The sequence below is a fragment of the Melopsittacus undulatus genome, chromosome 3 (assembly GCF_012275295.1).
Source record: "Melopsittacus undulatus isolate bMelUnd1 chromosome 3, bMelUnd1.mat.Z, whole genome shotgun sequence".
NCBI lineage: Eukaryota > Metazoa > Chordata > Aves > Psittaciformes > Psittaculidae > Melopsittacus > Melopsittacus undulatus.
The window spans coordinates 75,896,378-75,911,105 of NC_047529.1; the positions used below are offsets into that span (position 1 = coordinate 75,896,378).

The following is a 14,728-nucleotide window of genomic DNA, read 5'->3' on the forward strand; positions in this document are numbered from 1 at the left end:
TTTCCTTCCTACTTATTTCCACTGTGAGCAGGTTTGGGCTTTGTACTATCAAGACTTTGAATACAGTTTAAAGACTGACATGTTTCTGTTAGTGTACAAGTTTCAAAACATAGCTGTGGACACCTCTCATTTATGACAGGTCACTTGTCACACAGGAGTGTGATGGGGCTATACATAATATATATACTGCGTTTCTGTAGTAGAGAGCTCTAGCACCAGTTTGACAAGAAACTTAACACTGAGTATTCAGTGTCAGAAATGATTCACCTGTAAAGCAAAAATATTAAAACAAAGATTGAATCAAGTGCCTGCAACCAGTCCTCAGGGTGAGAGAGAAACTTGTTATAAAAAGAAAAGATCTTTAATCTCTGAATTGCTAAGGACATTTGTATTTGATCTGGATGGTTAGATACTTTATCTCCTTTCTATCAGCATTCCAGAATGCAGCTGGTAGTGAAGCACCTCCTTAGCTGTTTGTTTACATTTAGAAGAAATAGTTTCATGCACTTTGAGTCACTATTTACTTTTAGAAACACTTCAGTTCTTGGTCAAGCTATTCAGACATTCCTTGTCCTTTGTTCATGCCAATAATAGCAAAGTCCTTGGTTTTATTTTATTTTATTTATTTCTTTTTGCTTTTGTTGGTTCATGAAAATGCTAAAGTGCAGAAACCAGTATAAGAGCTGTATGGGAGGAAAAAACCTGGTAACATTTAAGTTTTACTCCACAGGTAGATACTGGTTAATCTGTGCTGCCACAGCCTCCTGAATCACATCCTTATGCAATTAACCAAATTTAAATATGCATAAAAAGATACATGTAAACTGCACATAATAGATATAAATTATGAAAATGGTGCTAGAAGGAAAATAGAACTAAGCTACAATATAAAGATATAAAACTTTATTATGAACATATTTAACAATGATTATGCACATGAAGTTGTCCAAGAAACTCAATACCCAACTTTTGCTTAAAGTAAAATATTATTTTTTCCTTCATATTCCATATTAGCATGAAGTTTTCCAACATAAATGGATAATTTGCTGTCATTAACACATCTTCTAGATACACAGGATATTTAACACGTGTCCTCATGCACACTGTCTCAAAGCAGCATTTAATTACAGCTTCTCATTAAACAGAGCATTTATCTTACACGTTTTGATACCATTTTGGTACACAATTTTTCCATATTTTCATTTTACATATTTACAAACTTCTCAAAAAAATCTTACAGTAATGCAAAGGTTGTTATTACTGGCATCAGCAAAAGGAAACGGGGAAGAGTTGGGTGGCTGTAGATACCAAGTTGTATTTTGGCTGGGAGAAAGACAACAGACAGAAGCTTTCCATAGCTGGGCCTCCCCAGAATGAGTGCCATGGGCCCTGCTGCAGTCCCTGCTTTTCACGGGGGTTACACCTCTTTGCCAGGCCTGGGGAAGTTTCCCACCTTTTACAACACCAGCAATTTTTAAAGCAAGTGCTACTGAAAATGGCTGCGACAAATGGCTTGCACTCAATGGTTACTGATGTCTGAAACATCCCATTTGCCACTGTGTTCATGGAAGTCTTGCAGTTACTGAAGAGACAGCATCTCCTTCAGAGCAGGAACACCATGTGCTGTGAGGCCTGTTTGTATAGCTGTCTCATTTTATACAACTCCACTACTGATGGAAATAATTACTTCAACAGTAATGAAAGGACAGCCAGGCTCATTTCTTAGCCAGATATCTTTTGTTTCACCCTTAAGTTACAGTACTTAGAGGTGAATTTATGCCATCTACTCCCAAGCTGTTTACAGTCCCTGTTGTAATATTCCTCAAATGCTGTCTCTGCTTTCCAGCTATGAAAATAAGGATGAAACTGAGATTTCTTACTGGCAAAACTATTTCCTCACTTGCTTCGCTACTTTTGCCATTACTGTATATTGAATTTGATGTGACAGTGCTTCATTCAACCATGCTTACAGCTACACACTAGGAATTTTCCAAATACAAAGCTATTTTGCATGGCAAATATTGCTTAAATATAATCTCTAAAAACTATTTTCATAGTGAGATCCTTGTTTTAAGTACACATTTCCCATTCTTAACTATCCTGTTTCCACTTCGAATGTAGTGATGTAGAAAAGTTAATGCAAACAACACAGCAAGTAAAATGGACTGAGAACATCTTAGGAAAAAATCATCATCTCAAAAGTTAGATTAAAAATAGCTTCTTTAGTTAATGAAATCCCTAAGCATGATACTGTATTTCAGGGCTAACTGTAACCATCAGTGCAGACTGTGATAAGAAATAGGAATAAACTTGCACATTGGTCAAATCTAACATTTTATCTCTTCAGAACAATTTAGAACAGAATTAAGAAGTATCAGAGCCAAGCAGATGGAATACATAAGGATAATACCAGTAAATACCAGTGTTTGAAGACCCACTTCCTGTACTCACTCCAATGGAAGTCAAAAGGACTTGGGGTATGTGAGAGATGCCGAGGTGGCTTCCAAGTCTGACTCTGCACATCCAAACAGCTGTGAGTGTCAGGAGAGGTGGCTGAGGAGCAGTAAGAGTGAGAATGTGCCCTCTGATTTTAGGATACAAATATCTCCCATACTTGTTAAAAACAAGCCTAAGAGGAAGCACTGAGGGTAGAGCTTACTATGATCACTGGAGAAACAAAACACCACTAACTCGAATACTTCTTTAGTGTTTTCGTGTATGTTCTACTAAACTGACACTAATTCTTTAAGAAATCAAAGGGAAAACCTTTCCCTTCCTCCCCAGCAGTTTCCTTGCTTTAGCCTTACAATAGTACTTTGGCTTCTAACACATAAGTGATCCCTGGTTTTAAATTTCAAATACCCTCAAAAAATTTCACAGCTCTACCTATTTTAGAGAGTTCTCTCTCACACACACACAGTATCTTACTACAGTTACATTTAGCAGAGCACCGATATAATGTGAACTGTTCTATGATAGCAAGGGTGCAACCATATGAGGCAGTTCCTTTGGTCCTTTCTAAGCAAACTGCTTGGAACTGTCATGTGAAGTCTCCCCTTCACAATCCTGAACAGCTGCCAGGAGATTCCTGCAGTGGGAATGTGGGAATGGTCTATAACAGTTGTTTCATCAAAGCAGAACAAACCTAATTTTTCCCCAGTCTAATCCATCAAGTCTAATAGGACTTCAATCTCCTGTTTAAACTACTTCAGTGAGGAGCACAATTTCCTAGTGTAGGCCAGCACCATTTTTTGTTGAACACCTTACGATGCTTTAGAGTCTTCTACAGCAGCAGGGTAGAGAAATTTTACAAGAGTAAATCCACAGTTACAAATTCATGGAAAAGAAAGATACCTGTAGTTGAGTACCTGAAAACAAAAGTTTTTAGAGACAAACAGCATCCACTTAAATAATGAACTGAACAATGGTGTATGAGAAAACCAACTTTCGAACAGAGGAGCAGCATTGTACTGGGAACACTTAATTCCCATCTAACTTTGTTCCAGGACAGACTGCAATACATATAATCTCAAAACATGCTAGTGAAAGTTCTGACCAGTATAGGTGGTGACTGTGGCACGACAGAGAAGTCAAACTGCACAGAATGCGCTCAAAAGCCAACTCTGATGCACATTCAATACATAAGTGACCACGATTGTTCCTGGGATGTAGATTAACTATCTACTAATACATTTTAAGGAAAAATCCTGATGTAGAAAAAGCCTCTAAAAATGGAATTTGCAAATTTTAATTCGCTATGAAGCTTTCATACTGTATTCTCTGTAAGTGTTACAATCACCCCCAGCATACAAAAATCCAGAAAGAGGAGTATTGGCTTCCTTCTGGGATTTGTTGCTGCCTAAGTAGTTCCATTTGAGCAGGCTAGTTAGAAAAGCAAAACAAAACCCAAACCAGACAGTTCTGTTGTGGCAGTAAAACATGATATAAAACATACATTAGGCAAATAGTTTTGCACCACTGAGGCTATTTGGCTTGACTTTACTATTTGCACATACCTTGCACTTATAAATCTGGTAAACTCATTTCAATGAATGACAAAAATGGTCTTAAGTCTGTATCAGTTTGAAGATGGAAAGCTTGTGTTTTCTTGCATCAAACAAAACAACAACAACAAAAAAACAAACAAAAGAGAAAAAGCCCTAAGACACTTCATTCCCTGCCTCCAGCTCAAAAGACTAAGGTAGGCAATCAGAAGCGAAATGAGGCACATACATGGACAATATACAAAGGAGCCAACACAAATGCAACAGAGCAATGACAGTATGCTGTACATAACCCTCAAACCAAACCAACCCAAAAAAAAACAAGCAGCAAGGAAGCAATTTTAAAATCAGGATATAATCAGTAATACTTATGAATGGAAATAGACTCTTAGACTAGTCCACAGGCATCCTGCTATCAGGCGTTTTTTATAAGACAGGTAAAAATCTTGATTTCTGAAGTTTTCACCACAACCTTTTCAAGTTTAAACTTTGTAAACAGAAACAGAAGCAGGATGTCCTTCCTGGGAGTCAGTGTTCAGATTGACAGCAGACTGCAAGGAAGCTAAGAAGTGTCCATCTAGGAAAACTTCAAAATTGGTTTAATTTCAGCTGAACAAGTCTGTCTATGTCAGAATCAATCAATCACTGTCCGACTCCTCTTTATACTTGGCTCTAATAGCTTGGCCGTTCTGAAGTGGCATTTCTTCATAGTCACTCCTGTGAAAGAGATACTTGTGAAAACTTCTTAAAACAGTGTTTAGATGGGAAGTCCAAAATAAACATTAGGAACTGGATTGAGGCATTAAACTGTTATTTGGGTAAGAATCTGGTATCTTTTTTCCTTCCCTGTTGGAGGTCTGAACATTATATATGACTTTTCCTTAGAAGATGATGCATAATAGAAGTTATTCCAGCAACTACAAGCCACTTTTCGTAAGGATCCACATAAGATCAAGCTGATACTACCACTACTCATCAATCTAAACAAAAGCAAGCTAGCTCAGACAAACACATAGCTAGTCTAGCACAGATTTGCTCAGCTCACCCCAGTATTAATCCCATCTTCACTGTTTCGGCTACTTCAGTGTCTGGTAAAAGGTGAAAGTATCAAGGGAAGCTAATGCATTTGTTCAGTGTCCAACACAGACACACCTGACAGGGGTGGGTTTTAAGTACTGCTGTAATTCTCTTATCACAGAAACTCACAAAGTCTGGGACTTTTTGTTAGGTTTGATTGTTTTTATTTCAGTCAGTGATGGACTTAAGAAGAGCCCTTCTCCTTCCATGAAGCATTTACACATGAGCTGCCCCTTTGCCAGCTCCACCTGACTTCCTTCCTGGTTTTAGAGGAAGCCCTTTCCTTTCACAGCTCTTGGCGCTTTCACCCCATGACCTACCAGCACCCTACAGGTACTTTCTTACCTGTTTGCATCAGTGTCATAGCAATCCCTTTTAGAAACCAAAAAAGAAAAGACAAGATAACATGCATTCTCGTTGCATTTCTATTTCAGAATAAGACTGTTACTCTGTTCAGAATACTTTCACTAACAACCTACAAATCCTTCACCTATTTAATGAACATGGAAAAGGACATTACAAAAATAACATGCCTAAAGTAACTCTCCATAGGTATTTTATAATCTTACCCATAAATCACATCATCATCTGAATCATTCAGCATAGAAAAAGCGGGATTGTCTTTCAACTGTGATTCTGGAAAATATAAATAAGAGTTAATAAATTAAATACATAAATGTGGCTGTACTTCTTACTCAGTGCTGTAGCAACAGATTTGACAATTCCCAAGGCAGTCACGACTACAATTCAACAAAACTACCCGAACAGGAATTCTCTCCGTTAAATCCTTCACCCTTCATCCACATCATGGTATTCTTAAAGAGATAATGTAACAATCTCATTTTTAGATAGATGTTCTCCATGTGGTATAAGTGGATTTCCTCACTTGTGTAGGTTCCTATGTCATATTATTTCAATCTGCACATACGAGTGATTAAGTCAGATTTCATTATTATTAATCATTATTGAAAAGCACAGACTTCTTTGACTTCTTGGTTATTTCTAAGCTACAAATACAGTAGACCAAGGCTGTAATCCCTTGTATGCAAGTCAATGATTAGCTAGTTATTTTTCACCCTTGTAATAGGTAAAAGAAGGACTTGTACCTTTATGGTGAGATGAAGGGAAACACATAACTTTCCATTGGTTATTTATGACAATTCCCTCTACCCTGTTAGCTGCAGTGCATAATTATATGCAATAAAATTCAATCCAGCAACTTGCCATAAACATCTTTTACCTGGCAGTACTTTTTGCCTTCTATAAACTAATATTTCTTGTGGCCCAACAGCAAGTTTAACTTTATTCTCACACAGACATTTCTAATCTTCTTAATGTGAAAATAACATTTTTCTGTAACAGTTCTACCTATATCACAGAATCACAGAATCCCAAGGGTTGGAAGGGACCTCAAAAGATCATCAAGTCCAACCCCCCTGCAAGAGCAGGGTAACCTAGAGTACATCACACAGGAACTTGTCCAGGCGGGCCTTAAATATCTCCAACATAGGAGACTCCACAACTTCCCTGGGCAACCTGTTCCAGTGCTCTGGCACTCTCACAGTAAAGTTCTTCCTGATGTTCATGTGGAACCTCCTATGCTCCAGTTTACACCCATTGCCCCTTGTCCTACCACTGGATATCAACTCTAAAATGTTCAGAGAAAGGATCAGCTCCACTGAAGCCTTCCCCCTGCATACCTGTCAGCACACAGGATGTTCTTGGGCAGGGTGATAGACAATCTCTTCTAGGCTGCCTTTCCCATGAAAGCTTGGACCAGATGATCTTTCCAGGTCCCTTCCAACCTGGGCTGTTCTATGGTTCTGTATTTTAAACTCTATGCTTAAAGTGGAGAGTGACTCAGTACAAATATTTACTGTATATATCTTTCTCAGTTAGAAAGGGATGATGTTTTATAAGCACCATGTGAGGCAGACTACATCCTCTACATAGGAATAATAATAAAAAAATGTGCCACTGATTCTGTGGGCCCCATGCAGCCCAACTGTGTTCCCCAAAATTCCTCCCATGTTGGAGATCAGCTTCACTCCTTTTCCAACATCATGTTACCTGTTTCAGAGTCCAGTTTGTCAGCACACCCATATGTTAACCTTTCTTGGAACAAAGTACAAATGAAGTATTGTTGCTCCTTAAAGATTGTCTGTGAGTCAGTGCAGAAGTTGGTGCATCACATGCAAACATCATATTGACTATGAGCTTGATCTAAGTGCATAAGAATTCAAGTTTAGCTAATCAGTTGCATACATTTTACATGTTCCGTCATATTTCCAGTGCTGCACTGCTCCTGAGCAAATCAATTTCTGCTTCAGTTAACTTTTCAAATTCAAACAGTATTCAAACTCTGCAAATTCCAATAGTAACAAGACAGCCAAAATATAAAGGCATTACACAGTATCTGCTAATATGCCAATCATCATCTAAGCTTGCCAGACAATTGCTTACACTTACCATACAGTGCATTCTTTGAGGGGGAATACACGAAGGCTAATGTGTAGAGATAAAAGTTCAATAAACCATAAAAAGATAAGAATTCTGCTGGTACTAAGTGTCAAGGATATTGCTCAATATAGCTCCATACGTATAAACTTTAGAAACAAGACCCAAATCATACATAAGCTGGTTCAATGGAAAGGAAGTTTACCTTACTAAAGTTTGAGAGCAAGAATGGCTAAATAAGCCTGCATGTTTTAAATTCAATGCCCACTAATGCACTCAAGCCATTTCAACGTAAAGCTCCCACTTGAAGACAAAGCTTTAACACAAGCAACTTTTGCTGAGGTGGGGTCTGCTCGAGAGGTGCAACATATAATTCTGCCTTGGGTGCCTTACGAAAGCTGAGCAAGAAAGCTTCTTGCCTTCATTTCTGGGAAAATGCTGAAGGCTTTACATACTGTTTTATACTAGCTCCCATCACATATCTGTGCTTATCGGTAAGGGCAGTTGCAGTTACACAGGCAATTTTAGAGAGTAGAATGAACCAGCACCTCATGGTTCAGGTCCAGAAATACAATCTGTAATTTTCCTGCCAACAGACATCAAAAATAGTCTCTCTCAAGTCATGACCTCTTCCACAGGTAGACTGGGACCAATACACAAATGCATTTTAAGTGACTTCTAAACTGTTTATTTCTCAGATACTTCGGTATACCCCATGCCAACTGACAGGTATAGAGCAAGCTAAATTCATGCAGCCAAATTTGTCGCAATAAGTTGTTAAAATTATTTGAATGCATGCATATCTAGGCTTGCATTCCTTTCAAGAGTATTAAATGCAGTTCTGATTTATGTGATATAAACAAATTAGACTGAAGCTGTCTCAACTTATAATCTTTACAAAGAGCCATTACAAAATGCTGACATGAAACCTTGATCAAAATTCACTGAACTTCAAAAACTCACATAAAAGTCAAAGATCTCAGTCCTTAGGTACATCATTTTAAAGTACATTCTACATGAAAAGAGATTAATATTCCTACTTGAGCAGTTATCACAACACAAGGATATAATTCTGGTAATGAGTTGACAGCTCCGCAACAAAGTTGTCCTGTAGAACTTGTGCTCCAAAGCGCAGGTACAGTATAACAATGCTGTGGAAAAAAGTTAAAGCATACAGGTGTACTGTGCCTTTAAACGGCAAAGCTGAAATAGTAGCTTGATGGAAGAGTATATGAGAAAATAATTATGTTAATATGCTGTTTATTTTAAGACATGTCTGCTTTCACAGTTCGAAATTAAGAATGATTATTTTGTGATTAGAAGTCAGCAGTCAACTGAGTAAAGTGGAGAAAAAAAATCCCCATGTCTATTTCCCTCAGATTTCATCTGCTACAGACAATCCAGGAGTCAACAGAAATTTCAACAAACTGCTTAACAATAATCTAAGCAACCAATTTTAAACTCCTGCTTTGACTAAGTGAAACTCAGAGAGCTCCAAAAGAAATGAAGGGTGCACTGCAGACCACTCAGCAGTACAGAAAACATCTCTGCTAAGTGAACCTCTAAATCTTGCAGTGGTAATAGAGATAATGTAAAGTTAGCTCTAAAAGGGTCAAGAAGCATTAAAAAACTAAGAAATGCTTGCCGTAACAATCATATCAAAAGACATTCCTCTGTTTCACTGACAATTTTATCATCAGGAAAATGCATTCAAAGCCATAAAATAAAAGGGTAATAAAGGTTCCAGTACTGAGAAAGGTACTTTGAAAAGCCTTACCTAATGACAAGCACTACAAAGGTTAATGCAGTCAAGAATTTTAACCTGAGATCTGAAAAAGATTGAGAAAAGTTGTTATTAGTGAATTTATACCTCCATCCAAGACAAACAAGTCTGGATGAAACACTCCTTACCAACATAAGGCATGTTACGAAGTTCTGAGCAAGCCCTCACTATCAGGAACAGAAGGTAGAGAACGTACGTGGTTGCCACCACAAGGAAGAAGATTTTCATTCCCTGTAAGAAGAGTGCTAGTTTTTATTATTTCACAAGATATGGTCTATTCCTTCTTCACTCAACAGTAATCATTATTTCCCAAAGCACAACATACAATGGTCTGTTTATTCAGGGAAAGTAGGCTTACAAATTAAAATAAGGATAGCTATACACTGAGACAGTGTACATTCGGTGAATGTAAACAAAGGATGTTCAATAGAAGTCATCATTTTGTTCACTGTCTTCACAGTGAGTTGAATCTCAATGAGTTTCTAGAAGCACAGCTCCTGAGAACAGTACAACGAGCCGTAGAAATCAGGTCTTCCTTTACAACAAGAAAGTCTGAAATTTACTAGGACAGAGGATCTTGGCAGGAGCAAAGATGTACAAAATGGACTTAATAAGAGGCTTAAAAAATTTCAATCACAACAGTCATGAGTCTGCACTAAACTTGTGGTGTTGAGTCTCCATATTTGCAAGACAATTTACTCTTTTCACTGGGATGGAGCTCCATCTGGCCTAAGCACTATCTAAAGCAAAACTGGAAGTATCCGAGTCAGTATAAGACCATCTGACCAGCATTTGCTATTTTCTCAATTGTGTTACAGATTGTAATAGAAGGACACACCATACCTCCTTGCACTGCTTAACTCCACCTGACAAGTTAATAGGAACAAAACATTTCTGACTTACCTGGAAGTTACCTGTGTCAACTCTGTATTGATATGTAGGATCATGTACTTCATTAACACTAAAAAGATTCAGAATAAGAAAGTGATACTTACACTATTACAAAAGACAAGGTCAGAAAGCTATACCAAGAAACCCACTAACAAAGGAAAGGTTGAAAGTTACTACACAGAGTTTATAACTAAGGAGTTTGGCTGTAGAAATTGGTGCAATGCCATTGATTCCAACAGAGCCATGACAATTTACAGTATATAATATCCTCCTTCCCAAACGCAGTTTTGAAGGAATATGGAGGATTTCAGTTGTAAGCATGTCTAATCTCCCCACTTACTTTTTAGAAAATGTATAACCTTGCAAATTCCTACAAGCCTTCAGGATTTAGTGTTTAATTTTTAGCCTGGTGATATGAATTATACTTTAGAAATAACTGTGGCATAAGCCCTTCCCTTACAGCTATTCCTATGACAGGTTACTAGCACGAGCATTGCCTACAACTGCACTGTTTTCAACAATGTACAGCTGCATGGAAAAGGTTAGAAGGTGTCTTTCCTTCTGAGACATAATCACTTGGGACTAAAGAGGTTTAGAACTTACAAATGTACCAAAACTGAGAAAGTTTTCTGGGTGGGGAATAATAATACCTGCATGTTATCATATTGTTAACAGGTTGGGCAAAAAGAAAAAAAACACCAAACCAAACACAAGAACTGAGATTTGAGGAGTAGTAGCATAGCTGACTAAGCAGTGTCAATAGTGATTGTGCAGGTTTAGTGGTGGAGAAAGTTTGGTCAAACTGTGTAAGTCAACTACAGAGAAACTGTTCCTTCAAACACTAAAACCTAATTAGGACATAGCACTAGAGGCAGTATTGTAGGGGGTCACAACATAATGTCTAGGTACTACTCGACTGTCAATGGGAAATGCTGTTTTCAAACCAGTCACAGTTTGCAAAACGAAGATGTAAGGATTTGAACACCATTCCTACATCACAATCAGAGCACTAAGAAACAGATACTAATTACAAACAATCTTCTCATTCTTGAACACTTTCAGCTCATTCCTTTTGCACTAAAGTTTAAATTACTTACGTTTGCCATATTCCCAATGTAACAGAGGCCAGCCACAATAATCCAACAATAAAGAATTTGGGCAGATAGAAAGTTAAGCACTTCCTTTCCCCCTGTTGAGAAAACAGCACTGTGGTGAAGGAGTGAACCCACATTTGAGATTACATTCAGTCTTGACAGAATAAAGTAACTATCATCTTTGTTTCATTCAACATGAACTAGTTCAAGAGACTCATTTCACCTGCACAGGTGAAAAGTACAAAAGTACTGTACAGAAGTACATAAAATTGTATCATCATTTGTGAAAATAAGATGCTGCAAATTTGCAGCATCCCATTTATAAGGTCCCACATATTTCACTGAAACTGCAATATGGGAATATGCTCCAAAATTCATATTTATCTTACGCAGTAAGATAAATATGAATGGTTTAAACTATGGTTTAAACTAAACAATGGTTTAAACTAAACAATCAACCATCACATATAACAACAAAACCCTTCCAGCAAGAACAAAGCGTAATGGCATCATAATTCTGAAGACTATCTTGCAACAGTTTAGAGTGGACTGTACCATCTATCTCATTTAGGCATGGTAGCCCCAAGACAAGCTACTTCACCACAAATCCTTTTCACTCCAAAGCCTCGTGTGTCACACTGTACTTTAAGAATGAAATAAATGTCTCTTCTCTAAAAATTTGGTTTCATTTCTGTCACCTTTTGAAAGAACTGATAAAACAAGTACTGCCTTCTCAATGAGTACTCTTACCTGTACTCTTATACCATGGTAGACGCAAAGCCAGAACAGTAACAATGCACACAGAAACAGTGACTGGAATAGATCATCCAGCATCCCGGGGAACCAGCTGTTCACCAGAAAAGAAAGGGGGAAAAATGGATCTGTAACAAAATAAGGGCAAACCAAAAAGTTAAGCAAGGGAAAAAAACCCCCAGTCTTTCCATTATGAAAAGTAAAGCAGAATGTACTTCAGAGGAACAAAACCCCCTAGATCTTTCAAATTATACCAGTAAATTAAATTTGCCATGTCTTGAAGAAATTTACACAGAAAATGGTGCCTCCAGCAGCAATCCTCTGTGCTGTAGAAATAACCTGAAATGGTCCCAACATGTCTACAAGATTTCAAGTTTTATTAGACTTTCTACTAAATCACTTTTGGTGATGAGCTACAAAATCATCATAGAATGACCAAGAGGCAAATGTTATTTTGGTACTGCTAGAGAGTGCTAGAATTTAATGTGGTTATTGGACTAAAAGTAGCCTCCCATTTTTAACTATAGTGCAAGTATCTGCAAAATGAAGAAATAAGACTTAGCAAACAGACACTGCGTTGCTGTATGAAAAGTTCAGGATGGTTCCAGCCACCTATTTCAACTGAAGCTTTACACAGGTAAAGTTGACATGTGCATGACTGAAAAGAATGAAATCCACCTACTCATTATGGCCTTGAATTTGACATACTTAAAGCTTAGGGTTTTGGTTGGTTGGTTGGTTTTTAATTAGTTTTCTGAAGCATTATAAAGAGCTGCTAGTAAGTTCAAAGCCTGATTTCATTTTATCTTCCCTCTCTCTCATGCACTCTTTGGTTTTTTCTTTTTATTTTCCTTTGTTAAAAAAGGAGCTTTCCTAAAAAAAATCCAGGATACAAGTACCATTGTAAAGTAGCAGGAGGGGAAGGAGGATGGACATCCACTTCTGTTCAATACCCCAGTCTCTCATGGAGAATTTCCGCAGGGAATGTGCAAACAGACACTATAAAACAACAGATTTGTAAGGAAGGAATACAGCCTTAGTGGTTTAACCAGAGTAAAGAGAGAACACAGCACTTGCAAAAGCTACTTCACTTTGCCACTGACAACACTGTAAACCAGAAGCTATCTCTTCTACTTCTGCTTCAAGTTTGGTGGCTTACCCAATGCAAATTACTTAATCTTTCAAGCAAACTGAGAAGGAAACCAGCTAGTACTGTGCAAAGCACCAGTGTGTGAAAAAAGTTGCCTGATTACTGGTCACACAGTCCTGACAATTTCCACTTAAGCTCACTTTCTAAAAGAAACAGATTCCACATCACATCCAGAGTTACCTGCTGAGGGACATCTCCTGTGTGAGGAAAATGTAAGTTTTCACTGCTTCAGTGTCCCTGCTCTGAAAATTCTGTATTTTAGACGTTACGGGTTTGTAGGTTTTTTTCCCACAAATGCTTCTTTTCCAGGGCCAAGCAAGGTTGAAGGGGAGAGATAATCTAAATCATAGCATAATTTAGGTTGCAAGGGACCTCTGGAGGTAATCTGGCCTATCCTCACACTCAAGGCAGTTACAACTTCAAAGTTCGATTAAGGTTATATTCAACTGAGTTTTGCTCATTTTCAGAGACAGAGAGGCCAAGCTCTGGGCCTGACTGTCCTGCAATAAGATTTTTTTTTAACATCTAATCACAGTTTCCTTTGTTTAGGCAAAATTCTGTCAAATTTAAAATCAGAGTTTAGAAAAACAAGTTTTCCCATTTATCCATTTTCTTCATGTCCCTTCAATGCCACTTGTAAAAACATAAAAGCAGCAACTATGTACATATTGTAGAAACATTTTGTACACCCATTCAGTGGTATCTCAAGTCTGCTGCCTGGGGTTAAGTTACTAAACGCAGCGCTACAAAGCAGTGTTATCAGCTGCCGACATAATATACTCCAGAAAAACTGAAATAAAATCTTACCGTGACCATGAAAGTAAGAACTACAAAGACAAATCGGAACCATATTTCCACTTGTGAAAAAGTTGGATTGTAGGTCTTCCACTATGAGAAAACAGAACAGCCCAATGAACACTGTTTAGACAGTACAAACATCAATAATTAACATTCTGCAGATACTGAAAAGTTCTCTGGCTTTTCAAAACTGAAAGATATAATTAAATTCCACCATATCACCATGGAAAGACAAAGATAAATTCATACCATAGCGCTATCTGATGAAAAGATAACCAAAGCAGCTAGTATCCTTCCTTCTCTTTTACCTCGCCACTTTGTAACAAGTGTACTGTCACACATTAAAGCACTTTTCAGGACAAAAAGGGTATTGTTCATTGATTTCAATTATGCTTCTGTTAAAAGTCTGAATGCCAATAATTGAGTAAATCCAGTACGTTCTTTATTACCAAGGTCAGATGCATAAATGGATGATGAAGAGGTTGATAAGGTACAGGCACACTTTCTGTAATAAGTTTGTTTTCTTAAAGATTATTCTCTTAATTCAGAAATGGAAAAAAAAAAGAAAATCAAGTTACAGAAGAATAAATGAGCCAACCAGAAATAAACTTTTTTCATAGGCTAAGGAGGAAAAGCTCCTTCTCCTCTAATCATGAGAAGGGCACAAACACTAATGATGTCAGTTTGCATAAACTCTGCTCTGTTGATAATTTAGCTCATA

General features: G+C 37.6%; 1 protein-coding gene across 2 annotated transcripts in view; it reads right to left on the minus strand.

The window, feature by feature from the left end:
* Positions 1 to 3,738: 3,738 nt before the first annotated feature.
* TMEM181 (transmembrane protein 181) overlaps positions 3,739 to 14,728 on the minus strand; it is a 34,291-nt gene continuing 23,301 nt past the window's right edge. For both annotated transcript variants that reach the window (XM_034060832.1, XM_005150056.3), the window contains exons 7-17: positions 14,017 to 14,097; positions 12,959 to 13,058; positions 12,057 to 12,187; positions 11,310 to 11,401; positions 10,225 to 10,282; positions 9,450 to 9,552; positions 9,316 to 9,367; positions 8,607 to 8,689; positions 7,551 to 7,640; positions 5,651 to 5,717; positions 3,739 to 4,721 (exon numbers count right to left, since the gene is read on the minus strand). In XM_034060832.1, coding sequence (XP_033916723.1) covers positions 4,643 to 4,721; positions 5,651 to 5,717; positions 7,551 to 7,640; positions 8,607 to 8,689; positions 9,316 to 9,367; positions 9,450 to 9,552; positions 10,225 to 10,282; positions 11,310 to 11,401; positions 12,057 to 12,187; positions 12,959 to 13,058; positions 14,017 to 14,097 — 936 coding nt within the window. In that variant the 3' untranslated portion in view covers positions 3,739 to 4,642. The remainder of the gene's footprint in view (positions 4,722 to 5,650; positions 5,718 to 7,550; positions 7,641 to 8,606; positions 8,690 to 9,315; positions 9,368 to 9,449; positions 9,553 to 10,224; positions 10,283 to 11,309; positions 11,402 to 12,056; positions 12,188 to 12,958; positions 13,059 to 14,016; positions 14,098 to 14,728) is intronic.